This window comes from Triturus cristatus, chromosome 11, assembly GCF_964204655.1.
Source record: "Triturus cristatus chromosome 11, aTriCri1.1, whole genome shotgun sequence".
Lineage (NCBI taxonomy): Eukaryota > Metazoa > Chordata > Amphibia > Caudata > Salamandridae > Triturus > Triturus cristatus.
The window spans coordinates 861674064-861694635 of record NC_140594.1 but is presented as its reverse complement, the minus strand read 5'-3'; the positions used below and the strand labels follow the sequence as shown (position 1 = coordinate 861694635).

At 42.7% G+C, this 20572-nt stretch overlaps 1 protein-coding gene across 1 annotated transcript in view; it reads left to right on the top strand.

Moving 5' to 3' along the window:
* The window catches only part of EFHD1 (EF-hand domain family member D1), a 277697-nt gene that overhangs the window by 242297 nt on the left and 14828 nt on the right, over positions 1-20572 (top strand). Inside the window, exon 3 of the mRNA XM_085634702.1 lies at positions 13109-13243. Coding sequence (XP_085490828.1) covers positions 13109-13243 — 135 coding nt within the window. The remainder of the gene's footprint in view (positions 1-13108; positions 13244-20572) is intronic.

Sequence of the window (20572 nt, the reverse complement as noted above, 5' to 3'; positions counted from 1 at the left end):
TACTTTGGGTTAAAATCAGGAGCTCACCCCACACTAATTGTTCACGTGTTGTTCTCTCTGATTGTATTACCTAAGATCATGCCCAAAACATCCCTTGGCTGGCCTGCGTTAGAAAATCTTTAATAGAATTGGCTGTGCCAAAACTTGTATTCGCCAAATGAAATTGATAGAAATTCAAAAGCCTTGATTCGATCTCTTTTTTCAGACAACAGTAATTTAAATTGCTCTAAAAAATTCTCAGACATGGCAACAGTGAACTAAGACATGGAGATGCCCCTCTCGGTTGGATCCATATCTTATCTGGATTGGATACCTAACCCTGAACACCGTTTTTATTTAACACGTTTTAGGTTAAACCTTGTCCATTTTTTGGTAGCTCATCAGTCCCAGGGAAGTTGGTCTCCATCTCTATTGTGGTGCCCCTGTAACGGTACTAGCCAGCAATCGTGTTTGCGTTTTATGTTTCTGTGTAGTTTTTATTCGCTCCCTAGTAAAATATGTATATGCCCAATTTTATGTTCGTTTGATTGTCATTTCGCTAAACATAGAGTTAAAGTTTTACAGTGTCAATCCTTTGAATTGGTTTACCATGCCGTCATCAGCTAAATTTGTGCTGCCATTAAGATCAGGAAAGATATGTGACATTGAGTTGTGCCTGCCAGGAGTCTTTTAAATGTTTATACTGTACATTTTAATAGGTTTTGTATGTATTTAGTGCTGTGCATCTTTTATGACCTCGCAGCCCAATAAAAATTTTACTTAACTTGACAGAAGCTGAAAAGAAAAAAAAAGGTAAGACTTTATAGCAGAAAAGGAGTAAAGTAAAGAAGCATAGTAAATGGAAAAAATACAGAGGGAAAAAAGATGGAAAAGAAAACAGAAATAGTAGAAATAGGAGGAAAGTGGAAAAAAGTACAAGAGAGGAAAGGCAGAAATAAAAATGGAAACAAAGAGAGAAGAAATATAGAATGAAAAATCCATAACCGTTACAGGGCCTGCATTTTAACTTGTGCATCTTACTTGCTGCTTTCTGTCCCTTAAGTCCCCGCTCGTTGAATGTACTATGATCTTAAGGGTAGGCTAGAACTGTGGGTTTATCGCTTAGATGCACTGAGTAAAACGGGGGCCTATGACCTTGGATCCAGCGCTAGAGAGTCTCCAATGCTATATGCTAGGAAAAACCATTTCCACGTTTACTATAAAACTGCCAGAACGTGAAATCTCAGCTCATTACGAGGTGTGGTGTGTTCAGTGGCGGCCACCATAAACAGAGTGGTACGGCGGGTGGAGGAAACACGAAAGGGGTCGCGCGCTGGGGGGGGGGGGGGGGGGGGTTATAAATACTATCTTTAAAAAAAAACATACCTTTTAGCCACCTCCAGCATCTCATCGTGCTGCGCCACTTCTCTTCTTTCTGCCTGGTCCCAGAAGCCCCTGGGACAGACTCCCTGTCCAATCCCTATGCTGTAGCGCAGGAATTGGCCTGAGTATGCTTGAAAGATGCTGTGCTTAGGCCAGGGAGTCTGTGGGGTTTCTCGAGCCCGGCTGCACAATGCAGCTGGGCTGGTGAAAACCTAAGAGCGCATGTGTGTTTTGGTTGGCCTGAGATGGCCGGCCAAACACAAGTGAGCACTTAGGGAGTGCAGATAGCACTTCTCTTCCCCCCTCCCATGCCTCGGGCCTGCCCCTCCCTTCAGCGCTGGCTCAGAGCCAGCAATTGAAAAAAGTAAAATGATGTAAGAACATTGTTTTATTTTTCATTTGCTGGCTCTGAGCCAGGGAGTGGGGCGACACTCCTCCGCCATTGCAGAGGAGCCGCCGCTGTTTTCATCATTCTTCCTATACTGTTTTCTTTCCCCCTGTTCTCTGTGTGCCTTCTGCCCTCTTTCATTTGTCTTATTCAGTAGAGCAATAGAATTAAATAGAAAATTATCAGGTTTTACAGTATGAAAGGGTGAAATTTGTTGGAGTTATACTTTGACTTAAACTGTTGCTGTGGGGTTGACATCTGCACGTGTTTGTGATTTCAAATATAACCTCAATTAAGCATACAATTTGAACTCGATATGTTCTATTTTAGTCTTCCACTCTAGCTCACCAAACAGTAACCAAGTCATCTGTCATGTATTTTACCTTTATTACTGTATGCTAGAAAATATTTTTAATGCTCCAAATAACAGTAAAAGACAAAATCACATTCTTTACCCCCTTGTCTGGAACAATACTAATGTTGTTAAGTTTTTCATTGAAGAAAAGTGCTGTAATCCAGAAGCCCTATTTAAATATAGATGGTGAGCAGCCTAGCGGGGATTGTGTGTGGGGAGTCTGGCGGCCATAGATCGATCATGACATTACAAACACCTTGCCATTTGTTGCTTGATATTAGATAGGATAGTGCCATTTTTCAAAAACGTTTGTGACTTTCATCAAGCCGCTTACATAGATTAAATGTTTTGCTTCTGGAATAGAGGCTGGGAAATAGATTTATAAAGAGGAAACTACTTTCTTGTATACTTATCCTGTTTTTAATGTTGAATTGCTGGTAATCTTCAATTCCTTCTGAGAGTATATGGAAACATTCGCTCTTTCATTGCTTATTTGCAGTTCATAATGTCTACGTGTTTTGCACTATGAGACTTTATAGCTATTTGCACCATGTCATAGAATGTCTATAGTTTTTATTGTACATCCCCGGGAATCCGACTATCATATGTTATTTGATTAATGATTTTTAACAACTGTGATAAAAGAAGTGCAATTGTGGTATCAGTGTTCCAGTGTGGCATGTAACCATAGAAACAACCTTCATTTTATGTGTGTACAGTTGTTTATTAATTGGTGAATAAGAGATTGGTTTTTATTCAAGATTGTATTGTTTTTAATTGCAATGATTTTTGATAATCACGTTATAAAGAATTACAGTACATTACATCAGGGACAGAGCTAAGTGCCTGATTTAGGGTTTGGGAGATGGAGTAAAGGCAGACATGGTGGTGGAGTACTTTACTCCTGACAGTGTTGGAAAGGTTTGACGGATGGCTCCATCAAAAATGATGGATAGCCAGATTTCTTTCAAAGCAAACTCCAAAAGCGGAAGTTTGCTTTTAAAAATAATAAACTAGTGACCCCCCCCCCCAAAAAAAACGGGAGTTTCCACCCATGATGTGGGGTTAATTTGTCTTTGTTTACTGTCCCTCACCATCAGTAACCAAACCCAACCGACTGGCCACTAAATAGGGTGGATGTTCAGATGGCTTTCCTCTGATAGCCCCTACTCCCTCGGGCCGTCAGAGGAAGGTTTAGGTCTGTAAATTGGACCAAACGTTTGGCGGAGAAGGTACTCAATCTGCGTTGCAACAGAGTCCCCACTCTGCCAAACTCTAAATCAGCCCTTATTTAGAGTTTGACTGATGACATGCGCCATCAAAACATGATGGATATCCCGTCCACCATATTACAAGTGCTATAGACTATAAAGCAGTTGTAGTACAGCAAACAGGACATCCGCCATGTTTTTAACAGAGTATCCTGTTAATCAACTTTTCAGGAAAGCCTTAGGGTTTTATGTAAAGGGCCATGACAGGAAAACTGTTGTACCAGATGCTCAGAATTTATGATAATCATATAGATAGTTTAAGGTTTCAGTCTGCGCGGTCGTACATAGAATCCAAGCGCATATTCAAAGATGTCCGAAAGAAAACTCCCACAATAGGTTCAAGAAAGGTATAGTAACGATCAGGAGTTCAGTGTTGTCCAGAGACTGCGGGTGGGCAGAGAGCTAGCTATCAATAGTGCAGCAGGGATACGAAAGGCCCTTTGCACCCGATTTGTGGATGTATTTCACCACTTAAATGAATAAATTAGGGCACATTTTTCATACTCGGATTGTGGCCCAAAACACCATTGCAGGCAACAGCCAAATATCGAACTGCTGCCAGCATAGGGGTATAAATTGATTTTACACAATATACACACTGTTGCAATGTTCATGGGAATTATGGGGCAAATCAGCGTAGTGAACTAAATTATGCTACAAGATAAAGCAAATTATGCAGCATAATGAAGCACATTCTGTTGGTAGCATTTTGTTATTTAACACGCAATAATACTGTATTGGCCATCGTTTCACCTCATTAGTACTGGTTCAACACACAGAGGGGCTTCTATTGTGTGGCGACACATGGGGTGCATTTTGGGGGAATTGTTGATCTATTGGAGCTAGAACCTGGCACTTCGACAGAGACACAGCGCCCATATACCCCTAGGGTAACAGTGCTGCGCTTTACAAATGCTGTTTGATTGATTGATTGAGAAACAACTTTTTTCTTGACATCTGCAAGACATAGAGTCAGTGGATTGTGTGATAGGTGCGGGAAATCCACAATTTAAGCCGAAAATGCTGTGGCCCCAGAATTACATAATTCCAGTGCGCACGCTATAGGTTGCAGAAGGCAGTCTCACTGTGCTCATGGCAAGTTCCAGGGCGATGAACCTCTAGGCGTTCAGCTAGAGGACATTACCCAGAAATGACTTGCAAAGTTTCAGCCATACCCCGAGAGCTTGAGCAGAGAATGTTACGTCACAGACCATACACCACACTTGGGCCACCTCGCCTTTGGCTTGGAAGCTTTCCAGATTCTGGAACCTTCTAACGATCTTGTTAGCTCACCTACACTAACGAGCAATGCAAGGAACACAGCCTCTCCATCTTTCTCTATCATGCACGTTACTTCCTGATATCTACCTATCTATGACACCTCCATAAAGCCAGGGATCCCGCCAGTATGTGACCCATGTACAGAAGGTTCTCAGCATCCCAGTTAGTGAACATGAATGGGGCTAAACCACGCGGTCTTTCCTGCAGCACATGTAGGCAGGACCGTCCGGAAATCAGGCCTTTCTGTGACACAGCCGGCCCAGAGCTTCCACCATACCAAAGGCAGTGGCACAAATCCAATGAAGATGAAGCCGTCCCATATACAGAGCGTAGCTTCAAGGGGGGTGTTACACCCTCCTAGTAAATGTATTATTTAGTAAATAGTTGGGTACAGGAGCTTTCAGTCGGGTATAGTAAGGTCTGGTATTTTTAAATAGTCCGACAAACACACACACACACACACACTCTTCTGTTTTGAAGGTCTTAAAACTTAGGTATGTTACAAAATACTGTGCTTTAAGTACCCCTCACATTCCGCACTCCTTTCCCTTTCCTTTGGCCCTTAAGCCCCACTCACGCTCTGCTTCTCATTTAAAGATTAATATGATATCTCAGTGTGATTGTCGGAAAATCTGACGCTCAAACACCCCCAGTCCTACTGACCAAGCTACGCCCCTGCCCATATATACCCAACCTTGTCAATTATAAGGTATTACCGGGAGACAGCAGGCTGAAATGTACCCTGGGGGAACAGTCAGTGGGAGGCATAGACACAGGACACTAAAACTGGGACATAAGGACGCTGTGGACATTGCAGCACTGAGGGATACAAGAACACGTGGAGAGGAGGTGTTACAAACACTGGAAATAAGAGCTAGCAAGACATATGACATAAAGCGAGCCCTGGGAGTGGCAAGTTTAGACTCCGTCTCCGTCACAGTTTTGGGGTGACTTGTCTTAAGTAGTTGAAGAGCTGGAGCAGCGCCATTGTACCACCTTAGACACTGGTAAGTGGTTTCTTGTCACAGGAACTTTCAAGGTCCGTGCTGCTATTGGCTGAAAATGTAGCTGCTTTTGATAACATATTTTAAATGAAACCACAGACTATAACATAACAACATACAGAATAAAATGTAACAACGAATTCAAAACATAACCGGACACATCACATGGAAACAGATCGTATGCAATATTACAAAATCACTTTGCATAATGCAATAGAAAAATACAGAACATATCACCACGACAATACCACACAGCACATTTTGTCGCACGTTACCACCTGTTTTCATAGTACAGCAATAAAAAGGTGTTTGGGAAAGTACAGCCTTAACTTGCTATCAGGGACATGAAAAAGCGCCAGTCAAAAATATTGCGTGATGATACACAAATACCGAGGCACACGAAAAGCAGTCCACAAAGTGTGTAGTTCAGTAACCATAATGTAATCAGAGGCAGTCCATTTCAAATGTTTCATTCTCCGACCTCTCTCTCTTATCAGTATGGTGAAACAAGCTGGCAGCCCACACGTGTTTCGTCCTATCGACTGTTTCAATGCGAAAGCAGGCGGAAAATGAAAAGCGAGCCGGGTAAAACAGTAGCAGGAAGTACTGCGCTCCATACGTAAAGGCTGACAGAAAATCTCATCATATTTTTACCTGTGACTTTTATATGTTCCCTAAGCTCCTTAAAATTTCTAAAGTTCGTGGCATGGCAAGAAAGTAGAAAACATTTAAAAGGCAAACCGATAACGATGCTCGACCCGAAACTGTTACAGCGGGGCACGACCAGTACGTGACCTTGATAAGCCTGTACTTCGCCTGCTTGAACCAAAACTCTTCCCGCAAATCCGGCAAGTGAGGCTATTAATGTTTGGTGATCCGACACTGCTGTCTGCAGGAGAGCCCACGTCGACTCAGACATGCACCAATCAGTGGTAGTAGTGCGGATAATATCAATACCGTGTAACACAATATAACAGAGTGGCAGTTTTTTTTCTTTAATCCTGAGCAGAGTCAATCCAGGCAAATTGAGGAATCTGCTGCTCTCTAGTGGCGGTTAATTAAAACTTCGTTTTCATGCATAGACTCGTTTTTTTGCACCAGAATTCTTTTCCACTTTTATATATTTATTTTCTGAGCCCTGATGTTATCCACACAACTTTGTATCTATGTAGCACTTCATGAAGTCATGGAACCCGATCTATTCGCTCCAATTGTTGACCGCTATGAGAACACACACCCAGTGAGACTGCACAAATGAATGGCGAATTGTTGAGCGAATAAGCAATTCCCCATTCCTTCCCACAGTCTCTGCCAAAGTATTCTCTTTTGAATAGCGAAACCTCAAGAATAAACGAGACCTCATACTTCCGGTACAGAGCTCAGCGCAATCAAGGGGTCCCTCCTAATGGCGGCTTAAGCAATGCTTCCCGTAGCACAATGTGCACAAGTACGGACGCAGGTAATAATTCCTGTCCGGTATCCAGGTTCTACCATCTGCCAATTAAGCAACTTCACCACTTCTCCTTCCCACAACAAGCATATTACACTAAAGTGAAAAATGTTTCCTGTGACTCCATGATGTTCACCTCAAGACAGATAAAGGATATTATAACTTTGCAGTTGCGTTAAACCTATAGCACCACTCCACTCTTTCTTTAATTAAGAAAGTTAATTAGAATACAAAAAACAGACTATTGAGATCCACCCACACACCCCAGGCCCATACCATTTTGGAAATGAATCATCTATTCGGGTAGGACACGTTTGCCATCTTAGTCACACCATGTGATCTTAGCCTAAGAATTTAAACTTTCTTTACGTCAGTAATTTTATATGGCAGTTGCCTTCTAACCCAGCATTTCTTACTCTAAGTCATGGACTAATGTGGGAACTACGCACCATTTTAAAAACGAGATATTCGTTTACATTTACATCTTAGCACAACGCGCCACTACTTATATCTTCGTACTCAAAATATTAAACCTCGAGTCCACATAGAATTGAATCTTCTCCAACAAATCCCATCACAGCAGAACCTAAATGTAACCCGGCCTCCTCCTTTAAACAAGGCCTGGCATCGGTAGCTCTGCTAACTGCTGAGAGTGGTGGCCCATGACTCAACCAGGGTTACGCCTTTTGCACCAGTGACGGGGTACGCTGCTGGTCACTCCACTCACGACACTCACTTTTCACACAAGCCCAGGAGCCCAACTTGGCTCTTCCTGTTATATACTCTCATTCCTGTACTGGAACCTGCACCAATCAGCCAAGGCACCGTAGAGCTATATTCCAACCTTCGCCCCTGATTGGCTAGCGCACATTACTATTCTGAGAAAGGACTCACACGCCTCTGATTTTTGTTTATTTATTTGAAGAGTTTTGTATTGCGCTGGCTAGACCCGGACGTATCAGAGCGCTTTACATAAGGAAGTGGTTACAACAGAACAGTGTTACATAGTTACATTAGTTTCTAGAGCAAAACAATAGCATAGAGAAAGACAGTGTTACAAAAATACCTCCGTTGCTAGAGCATAAGATAACATAGAAAACAAGTCCAAGGAGCAAAGCTGGTAGAGGGGGAAAGTAAAGGGCTAGGGATAGGTCAGAGACACATACAGTACAAACAAGTAATCTTATGTCTGCATGGAAAGAGTCCTATTTAAGAGGACAGAATCCCATCACCCACCAAGGTGGCATGCTTCATCATCTGGGATCTCTTCTTCGTTGCAAAATCTAGTGCAACCAAGGGCTGCAACCCCCTCACTATGAGGGAGGAGCTCACAGATGTTTTGTTTAAAAAGATCGAGTTGTTCTGATCTCCTAAGATCTGTGAAGCATGAAGAGTGTTTTTTGGAGGTGGGTGTTTGCAGTGCGAAAAAAGTGATTTGTAAAGTGATATTAAAATTGGCTACCATGCGAAAGAAAACTTTTAATGGTTAACACTTGGTGTCAATTATTAAAAACAGTGCAAGCGCGATCTGAAAAAATTGTCGCACGCGCTGGTCTAAATAGACCTCCCTTATAGTGAGGGTGTTGCAGCCCTTGGTTGCACTAGGTTTTGCAACTAAGAGGAGATCCCAGATGATGAACCATGCCACCTTGGTGGGTGATGGGATTCGTCCTCTTAAATAGTACTCTTTCCATGAAGACATAAGCTTACTTGTTTGTACTGTATGCGTCTCTGACCTCTCCCCTAAGGAGTGCATCAGACCTGTGGATTTCTTTGTTTATAGTGTATTCTATTGGGGATTGTGTCCGCGCAGGTTTCTAAAAGTTTTCCCTGAGACCCTTAACCCACCCTGTGTTTTGAATGTTATTTTTTAGCAATGTTGTACAGTAGCTCAACTGAAAGTAAATGAAACAAGCCTTTACAATGCAGTAGGAGGCTGGGCTTCTATTCCATACTCTACTACAATAAGTCTCGCAGAGCAGTGCTGACTCTAGGCTCGACCTAAAAAGCACTATGATATGGAGAACACTTGCAACGTCATAGCACTTTTCACCCCTTTCGACCATGCTGTACAGCAGCCACGCTGCTGTAAAACATGGCTAAAACACATTGATAACACCTAATAGCACTTGAGTATGCAAGAACTATTTGGCTTTGCCAATGTCTTTTCTTTGTGCCAAGAGAGTTGGGGAAGGGCGAGCAACAACAGGTCAGGGGGAGTTGTGGGTGTCGGGGGGGCAAGCAACAACAGGGGACAGGGCATAGGAGCAACAGCAATGGAGCAAGCAACAACAGGTGAGCAGCAATTCGGAAGGGGGCAAACAAATCACAGGAGGGTGCACATTGAACAAGCAACAACAACAGCAATAAGGGAATAAGATAAAAAAAAGTACCTCAATGCCAACATGAACAGTGTAAGGACATTAATCAAACAAAAGCAATCAGTACTTGGTCAGTGTTCCACATAAGAGAGAAACAGACAAAAAGAAACTAAAACCTGCTCACAGTGACCAATTAGGAGCCAGCAAATCAGAGTGACAAGCCAACAAATAGTAAGCGGCGGTCTCCAAGCCCCCTTTTAGTTAACAACATGTCTTGCAAATGACAGTGCATGTGCTGTCTCAGGCTAGACCTGAAATGACTCCCCATTTCACATTCTTCTATAGTAAGCCCAAAACCCACTCCCTTTGCAGAATACTAATGTAGGAAATGCTGGAGAAACCCTTAACGTCCCATGACTCCTGGAAGTGACATCTTAAAAACTGCTAGAGATGCATGTGCGCTATCAAAATCCAGATGCTTCTGTGTGATCTTCACATCTTTATGGAAAACAAACATTAGTTAACTGCGGTAGTTCTCATTGCAGTGGCCTGAATAATGGGAGCAGTGACAGAATTAACTCTAGAAAGATATTGGACAGATCCCCAGCACACGTCAAGCAGTAAATTTCAGATAGAATAAATGCATGACATTAGGCATAAATGTCTTCAAACGTATGTGGATTTTCTCTCGTTTTTTTATTCTTGTATATCTTCAGACTGAAAGACTTCTTCAGACAAACATAGCCAACACGTGTTTCGTCGCCAAGGGGACAGTATCCTGCAACTTTTTCAAGGCTGTAATATACTAGACAAACCAATGTATCTCCTTACAAACACAGGAGAGCCAATCTACAATTGGTTTTCACTTAACACGTAATTACAAAAAGAGAGGCCAGCATGCACAAGATGTCAATCCAGCGGAGACATATTGGATGAGAATGTCCCAAGGGGGACAGAAAAACCATGAGTAGAGAAGGAGACTAAGTGAAGAAAAAATCAGGGAAAATTGTGTGATCACGTCCCGAATGGAAAAGAGTGAATTCATATCCTGACTTGAAAAATTCAGTCTGGGTTACTGAAGTGGGCGACACTCGTGAGAGAAAAGGCATCCAGGTGTTTCAGGAAAAACCCTGAAAGGAGTGCAATTGTTATTGCTACAGGCTTTGTCATGCTATGGTGTCAACATGCAAAGTTCTAAATGAGCTCAGTGCCAGAGAACACCCTACGTGACCCAGAGTATCAAGGACTAGTGAGAAGGGTGTATGATAAATACCTCTGTCCTTTTTGTAAACAATTACTGTAAAGAGAGTGCAAAATATGAGACAATCATGAATAATGGCAGAAGAAAGGCCCACAATTAAACGATCAATTCCAAAGAGAAATAAGGTACCTACATAATTCGTGGTTTTAAATCCGTCCCACGAGGGATTCTATGTTTTCCAAAACTAATGGTATAAGATCAGAAGGTCCAAAATGGCAAGTCGTGGTTGTAAGTGAAATCTAGGACAAAGGATATTAGATTCTAAATAATAATTCCAAGTAAAAATCACATCTTCTATCCCAAGCACTAGGCTAAATAAACGTGAGCTCCCAATGTAAAGTTCACAAAAAGGACCCACACTCAATCCGTAGAGCTCGTATAAGAACAAAACTAAGCTGGTGTCAGGTGTAGCGTATAGCAAAGACAATAGAATGTCTCTAAAGTTACATACCGGATAATGTCCACTGAAATATCAAATTGGGAGAGCGTAGATCGTATAAGGAAAAGGGGGAAAAAACAAGTCAAAACCCTGGATGCCAGTGAGAGCGCCAAACATACCAACAAGTGAGCAGTATATTGCCCAAATACGCGATCTACGGGAATGGTTAATTAAAACATACCGTATGGGCAGCCTTATCAACTAAGTAAAAACAAGGAAACTAGCAACAAAATTCGTTATTAGTAACTAAAAAATTGCCTAAGTCTGAAATCTCGTTATTGACTTGTAGCAAATATCCCATCAGAAAAAATGCTAGATCGAGCAAACATATCAGGAAGTCCCGCTTACCTTAGTATCGAGAAACCACTCTGGTTTGGGAGCTCACGTTTATTTAGCCTCGTGCTTGGGATAGAAGATGTGATTTTTACTTGGAATTATTATTTAGAATCTAATATCCTTTGTCCTAGATTTCACTTACAACCACGACTTGGCATTTTGGACCTTCTGATCTTATACCATTAGTTTTGGAAAACATAGAATCCCTCGTGGGACGGAATTAAAACCACAAATTATGTAGGTACTTTATTTCTCTTTGGAATTGATCGTTTAATTGTGGGCCTTTCTTCTGCCATTATTCATGATTGTCTCTTATTTTGCACTCTCTTTACAGTAATTATTTACAAAAAGGACAGAGGTATTTATCATACACCCTTCTCACTAGTCCTTGATACTCTGGGTCACGTAGGGTGTTGAGCTCATTCAGAACTTTGCATGTTGACACCATAGCATGACTAAGCCTGTAGCAATAACAATTTCACTCCTTTCAGGGATTTTCCTGAAACACCTGGATGCCTTTTCTCTCACGAGTGTCGCCCACTTCAGTAACCCAGACTGAATTTTTCAAGTCAGGATATGAATTCACTCTTTTCCATTCGGGACGTGTCCACACAATTTTCCCTGATTTTTTCTTCACTTAGTCTCCTTCTCTACTCATGGTTTTTCTGTCCCCCTTGGGACATTCTCATCCAATATGTCTCCGCTGGATTGACAGCTTGTGGATGCTGGCCTCTCTTTCTGTAATTACGTGTTAAGTGAAAACCAATTGTAGATTGGCTCTCCTGTGTTTGTAAGGAGATACATTGGTTTGTCTTGTATATTACAGCCTTGAAAAAGTCGAAGGATACTGTCCCCTTGGCGACGAAACACGTGTTGGCTATGTTTGTCTGAAGAAGTCTTTCAGTCTGAAGATATACAAGAATAAAAAAAAGAGAGAAAATCCACATATGTTTGAAGATATTTATGCCTAATGTCATGCATTTATTCTATCTGAAATTTACTGCTTGACGTGTACTGGGGATCTGTCCAATGTTTTATATGTATTTTGTGGTCATTACGTCACAAAAACTTTGAGGAGATTGGTGGTTCTCCCCACCCTACTAGCACCGTCACAAAGATATAGCTATTCTTTGGAAACAAATTAGTGTTACTCTCCCCAGGCGCCATTTTACCTACAATTCAGATACCACTGCTGCCAGTTTTAAATTTAACTCTAGAAAGATGGCCACTCATTTGACAAAGCAATGCAATTAGCCTGTTTCTGATAGATCTGTGAAGGTATCAGTAAAAGAGTTAACTGCATGAGGAATGAGACGCTGAGAGGAATTTGCTCTTATCACTTACCATAGTGATTTGACTACCAGCCATGCATCATCTTTATTGTGACAGAAGTTGTAGGGCCAAAGGGACTCCTGATTAATTCATGATTGTTTGTTGGACATCGGGCCAGGCCAGATTCCAGCCCTCTCCAAACTGGATGTGTTATGTAGTTTGATTGCATTATATGCAGGCGTTTTTTAAATGTACAAATGACTGCATGTAATATTTTCAGAAAACATTTTCTTTATAAAGATTTGTCAATATTTTGTCTCTCCCAATAGAAGTAATTGCTTACGTACTATCATCTTCACTTTTCCTAGTTTCTGCTGATTTTTCATAAGGCGGCAGCAGGAGAACTTCAGGAGGACAGCGGACTCATGGCTCTTGCGAAGCTCTCAGAGATTGATGTGTCTACAGAGGGTGTGAAAGGAGCCAAGAACTTCTTTGAAGCAAAGGTAAATGTTTGGACTATATGCATTGTTCAGACACTTTTGCATTTGTTGTGTGGAAATAGCCTTGTTCAGTTAGGGGCCAGGGCCAGTGGTGCAAGCATGCAGAGGCCTTCTTCTTACCCCCAGCATATACTCCACTAAAACTTAGTTCCTGCATTCCTGCCATTCATCTCACAATCCTCTGAGTCCTGTCCACACTTCTAATTTAAACACAATAATAATCTTTATTCGGCAGTAATCACAATTATAAAAGATACAAATATAAAAATTCATTAACAAATCCATTAAAACAATATATTATCGCTGTGCAAAATCTTGGAGATCCCTGTAAACATCAATCATGTCACAAATATATTGATCTTAGTACTGCTCTCAAAACGTTTGTGACAACAAAAAGCGTGCGAACATTAGACAAAAGTTGCAAATGCAAAAGGGCTATACGAGCATGCCTGAATCCCTATTCTTTTAAATCCGGTTTAAGATACAATCGCCTAGGATAGGTAAAATATTAACATAAATGTAGAGAGTCCTGTGGAGACATATTGTCGCAGCCACAGGTGCCACTATCTTCTACACATAAAACAAAACCTGATGGGGAGTCCACTAAGTGATGGAACATATTTAATCTAAAAACCAGTGATTAAAAATCTATCGTGGGCGCTAGTTAAAATGGAGAGATAAGTCTTCATGCCCTGTAGTGATTTAACTAGAACAAGTCCTCTTACCGTGGGTTTACTAAGCTCCATGCCTTCACGGTTTTGCAATGTTTTTTTAAAAAACAAGTCTTTGATCAGTTTTTTGTCTTTTGTGTCGTATTTCATAAAAATGTCTGCTCTTCCCAGGAGCGAAAAAGTTTCTTTAACATACCTTAACCATGGGATTTTAAAAGCTTGGTCAAGTGAGAGGCAATCCAAAGTTACTGCTCTATTAAAAGATGCCTCCTCATTGGACCAAACATTCACCCAACACAATAAGGGCTTTACCGCAACTAGGTCATTTATATACTTGGTCCCTAGTTCCTCGTGTACAGAGTAAGCAGGAGTTTTCTGAGGGACTTTCAGAATCAGTCGTAAAAAAAATTTATTTTGTGCCGACTGTAATTTATTGACTGCCATGTACGCCCAAACCTCATTGCCATACAGGATCTTGGAGATACAGAAAGACTAATATAATTTTAAAATTACCCCCAGAGACCATGTGCCTATTCGTTGTGCATAGTTTGCAATAGTGCTCAAGGATTTTTTCATATCCCTTAGCTTCTCCTCTTTCATGTTTTTCCAGTTTAGATTGGCATCTAATGAGACGCCAAGATATGTAAAAGCCGGGACCTTAGCTAGACTAAGTGTGCCTGCCTTATAGGTTTTTGGTCAAGTCACTCGACAACCTAGCTCCATCACAAATGATTTAGTGAAATTAGAAGACAGGTCCAACCCATTCATAAAGGAGACAAACCCATCTATTAGGACTTGCAGCGCCATAGGACAAACCCATCTTTTAGGACTTGCAGCGACATAGGTGTACGCGCTATGAGTACAGCGTCCTCCGCGTACAGCAGAACCGGCACTGGTCTCCTGCCTATTCTCGGTGTATCGGCCTGTAAGGATGTTAGGGCAGATTCTAATCCATTAATATATTAAGTGAATAAAAACAGGGCAAGAATGCACCCTTGAAGCACCCCTCTAGAACACTTAAAATGATCAGTAAGTCCCTGTTCTTGGGTGATTGTTTAAAATCCAGAGAGAGGTCTGTGCCTGTTGATCAATTGCAGTGAAAAGGATAATAATTTCTAAAACTCAAGTTCTTTTGTGCTTTTTAAGCAATATGTGCCGTTTTAATTATTTATTCCAACAGTGAAATCATGCAAAGAACAGTCAACACGTGTTTTGCCCGATTGGCCAGTTGGCCGAGAGCTTTTTCAAGGCAAAAAAGTCTTGTTGTGGTCCTATAATTAGAAAGCGCTTACAGCGCTTTCTAGATTCTAGTGGGGGTGTCATTACATGTCTGTCTGAGGTCTTGGGGTGGTACATCCCCCATTCACCACGGTTGGCCCTGCTCCACAAAACCAATGGTGTAGTGGGCAACATATATAAATGCCCTTTACTTGTCTTGGGCCTTACATTGGCAAAACGGGACATAGCTAAAGCATGGAAGGATACCTCCCCACCACTAGTTGGTGTATGGAAGAAAGGCCTTGATTTTTGTATTGGGTTGGAACTACCTATATTTAAAGCAAGAGGATGCCTCCAGAAACACCCCAAGATTTAGAAAAGATGAGCAGAATATCAGGGACTATATCTGGAGCCAATTCCAACTGTCTCAGTAGTTTAACGATTGATAAGATGCACACAATGTGGGATAAACATGGTTGTAAATGTATCGCTTTTCGATCAGGGCGACTAAACTTGGCATGTATTGTATTATGTTTCCGATATATGACGCTCCAGTTCACTGTTAGAACAATATGTTTAATTGTACTAGATCCTCAATTGTTTTATTGGAATCAAAAAGTCAACATCACTTTTGCAATTATGTATACTGTATTATTGATGAACCTGGTTATGCCTGGCTTGATCCGGCTGTTGACAATAAAAATTGTTGCGAAAAAACAAAACAAAGAAAGAGCTGTGAAAGAGGTTGTCTCGGCGGTCCCCTTCTTGGGTGAACCTAACTGCAGCTGTGGTATGGGCGTAGAGTCATTAAAACATTTATAATTGCTGGCTCAACTCCTAACTCACTGAGTAACAGCCACAATTTATTACGATTCACTCGATCGAATGGTGCAGTGAGGTCCGTAAAACCCAGGAAAAGGGGCCTGCTTTGGCGATCGTATAGTTAGAAATAAAAAGATAAGGATTCAAACACTGATCCACTGTTGAATTGCCCATACGGAAGCCATATTGAACCTCCAAAATGATTTGATTTTTGTCTGCCCACTCGGAAAGCCTATTTAATAAAACCCGACCCATGATCCAGAACCTTAACAGTGGAGTCAATAAGGGATATGGGACGACAACAGTGAGGATTATCCCTGTCTCCCTTCTTAAAGATCGGGACAATAGTGGCAGTAGACCATGAGGGAGACATAGCTGATGATCTGCAGCGTTTAATACCCTGGTCAGGACCAGAGCCCACACATCAATATTGTTCTGGTACAAATCCAGGGGGATCACGTCCAGTCCTGGGACCTTGTTCCGGGACAGTCCCTCGATGCCGATCCTGATCTCCCCAAAGAGGAAGTTAATAGGCATCTCGCACGGCAAGGGCAGTAATTCATTAGTAAATCCCTCTCCGTAACTGTAGATATAAACACCCTGTAAGTGGACGTTCCAAAGGTCCAAGGTGATATGATGCCATAAATTCGAATTGTCTGATCCAGAGAAGCAAGGGCTGTTAATGACCTTCCAGAAGAGAGTACTATATTTTAATACTCTTGCTTGGATCAGCTCATCCTAAGCTTGTTTTTGTAACTAGGACCTCCGATCCTTGAGGGCCCTTTTGTAATTACTCCGACAGCTGGCCACCCAAGATCTATTGCGAGGAGTCTGTTTCAAGGCGAACTTAACGTTCCTGAGCGCCTTGGAGGACTCGCTGTCAAACCATCATTGGGTTTTCTGAGCAGTTAGTAGCTACTGGGACGGATACCAAACTAGCAACTTACTGGGCGATAACAATAAATTAACTAACTATATCCTCTTCTGAGGCTGACATATCTAAACACTTTAACATCTCCTGTTGCCTCAGTTTAAAAAGAGAATGATTAAAAACATTAGTATTCATCTGCGACCACTGTAGGCGCCTCCCTTGATCTGTTGCTGATATTGTACCCACATTCCTGCTACCTGGCGCTATCTGGGTGCCCTGCACCTCAAGCAGCAGGTTTAGAGCGTTGTGGTCGCTAAAGAGACATGGTAAGATTTTAAAAAGAGATATGAGACGGCCCAGGGATGATGAGACAAAAATTAAGTCAATAGTTGTAGCACATCCCCTACCTTTATAAGATGGCGGGTGGTCACAGTTTGGAAAGTTAGGTACCTTTTCTAACTTAAATATTAGATTGTAATTGTTTAAAAGGACTTTTCGTTCACTGCCATCTGGGGAATGCTCCATGTGCAGTTCCTCTGAAGCCATGCATATGGGGAGGTCCTGCACGGTTTGTCCAATCTTTGGGCATAAATGACAATTAAAATCTCCTAGCAAATTGAGGTTCTCCTGTTAGAGGCCGTCGCCCTGTAGCAATTCCAAAAGGTCATTTAACTCCGACAGGCTAGAGGGGCCCTGCTTCTTACTTTTTGTGTTGTAGAAGTTAATTAATGTTAACCGCAACGCTCACCCTACCACTAGTTTAAGGCCTTGTGCCACTATGGAGTCCCAGTTCAATTGCTTCACAATCGCACAGGGCCCAATAACTATGAAAATAACTAATCCTCCCTTTACTCTGCCCGTAGGTGAACCCTCTGCTGGAAGGAAGAGTGTATTATATCCTTCAATAAAAAAAAATGTGTTTTCCACCTCCCAGGTCTCCTGAACATAAATAATGTTAAATTATCTTATAAATTGAATCCACCCGTTGTCTTCAAATTTGGAGGCTAAACCTGCCACATTCCAGGAAATAAAACTTACATCTCACCCGTGTTCCAGCCTGTAGGGTATATAATGTACTGTGGCTTCCCCATGGGGTCTATTGGGCTGATGGAATTTGTGCAACTAGGAGGATGGCCTTCCTTTGCGCAGGGCTGAAACTCACTAAGCTTACTTTCCTTTACTGGTGATTCAGCAGTCGTGACATGCACTATACTATTCTTATCGCCCTCTACTTGTCAATCTAAGACATTAAGATCCGACAGGGGGGCATAGGGGTTAGATGTAGCCTCTATTTCCTCCAAGGCACAAAGTCCCCCACCCAGGCCTAGAACTTGGCTATTTTTTGGGGTGTTGGGGGTAGGCCTATACAAGAAACCTAGTGGAAGTGGCTTAATGTCAGAAGCGTAAAAGGGGAACAAGGAAGAATGTCTCAAGATATTACGTGCAAGTTCCGGGATTCTAAATGTACCAATCACATTATCTCCCTCAATTGTTTTCTTGGACCGGCTAATCCAAGAGATCCTGGTGGCCATAAAAATGTGGCTATGATCTACCACATTGAATCTACTAATTTCGCCTAGCCAATGCGCCACTTTATTGATTAATTTGTCCGTGGATTCCTCACTATGAGTACCCAGGCCTGGTACCCGAGCCAAGACCATAGTATAGGGACAGCAGGCAGGAGGAAGACCAATTGCTGGTAAACCCAGACTATTTGTAATAAATGAACTTTCCCTGGCTGTCTCGAACACACATAACAGGGGACGCTGGTCGCCACCGTCCCTGTCCATGCCGCTTACTTGGGGATTAAAAGATCCGTGATGAGCCCTCCCAGGAACCGTTTTGTGTATCGGAACCCCCTTCTCCCTCAAGTGGTTATTAGGTAGTAGCTTGCTGTTTGACTTGGTTAGCGAAGGCATTCTAGATTGTACTGCCTGTATCTGGGAATCTGGTGAAGGGGGCACATTATTCATAGTATCCAACATGCTTTCCACTCTAACAAGTGTGTCTCTAGAGTTTAAGAGTACTTTATTCAGTTTGTCCCAAAGCTGAGACCGCAGATCCGTCAATAGATCATGATTTTTGCCTTAAAGAATCCCAAAGTTCACCCATGTCTGTCAGGCTAATTGTTTTTACGAGTGCCTCCCCTCTGTGCTGGGGCTCATTTCGCTTCTTAGCTCTCCAGAGCCTCTTGCATGCTGGCAACCCCCCCCGAATTCATGCCTTGTTTGGGGGCTAAGGTCGCCCTACTGCCGTTTCCATTTGGACCAGGAGAGGGGATGCTAGGGGTCTCAACTACAGCGGCAGGTTATATTACACCTGTGGCGGAATCCTGATGTTTCTGAGAATTTGAGGTTTGATAGTCGACTAGGGAGAGTTCTCCAAGAACAAAAATGCCAAAACCACAAATACAAAAAAAAACACGCACCGTCAAGATAGTACTCACTATATTAAGCTGATGCCAATGTAATATCTCGACTGTCCTGCAGTGGCGAGATGAGTGTCCTTCTGCAGATGAAAAATAGTGTGTGCCTTCCTAAACACCAGCTCTGGTCCCATCAAGCAAAGGGAATGGGCCCGGCCCGGCCTCGGACGGGCACAGACGGGCCCGCTTTTGGCCAGGGCACGTCCGCGTGCCTCCCGCGCTGCAGGAGACTGCCGCAGGTTTTGGTGGGGGGAGGCCCCTCTCTCGCCTAGGTGCAGGTGAGCAGGAGGCTGGTGGACCGAGTCCCACCCCAGCTGCGGCAAGATGGTTCCTTGCAGGCTGGCAGAGCCTGTTTGTGCGTCCCGCGCTGCGGGAGACTGCCGATGGTTTTGGTGACGGGAGTCCCCTCCCTCTTTCATGGGCAGGTGAGCAGGAGGCTTGGGGACCGAGTCCCACCCCAGCCTCGACAAAATGGTTCGTTTCAGGCTGGCAGAGCCTGTTTGCGCATCCCGCGCTGCTGAAGCCTGCAGCGGATTTTGGTGAGGGGAGGCCCATCCCTCTCTCAGGGGCAGGTGAGCAGGAGGCAAGGTGGTTCGTTGCGGGCTGGCAGAGCCTGTGTACGTGTTAACACAAGCACCGACCACCTGTGGTCCGCCCTAACAACCAAAGGTATGGCCCACAAATACAAGCTATAATACTCTATACCCATTAGCAGACAATGCTTCCCTTTCTACAGTGGAGTAGTCCAATTTCACGCCATTGAGGCGAAGGTTACCACTTCCTCGGTTCCATCTACCACTTGTGACAATATCACTCCTAGGCATTTTAAGCAAGTGGCTGTAGTCTTCCTGTTTCCCTCAAGCTTCCCTTAGATGGGGCCTAACTTACTCACTTCTTTATGTTTGCAAATGCTGCTCGGCACTCCTCAGCCAATGGACACTTACACCCTTTCTTCATAATTTAAATGATGCTTTGCCTCCCTCTGTTCTTCTTGCTCCTGCATCCTCCATTTCATTATCTCTCCCATCTATTAATTCTTTAATTCATCCTGCAGTGTGTTCTACGTCCTCTGCTATCGGTACTGCTTTTTGGAATTTGCTTTATTTTCCAATCGGTTTCTCCTGTACTTTTTATTGTTAGTGCATCTCACTAATTGGTCTCTAATTTGTGAATCTGTGTGCACACTAAAATCATATGTTAAAGCCACATTGCATAATACTGCCAAATTGTTCTTAACATCTTGCACCCCGGCATAGATCCATGGCCCGAAATGTCAACATCTTCTCAGACTTGTCATACACATCTCAATCGTCTCCATCTCTTTC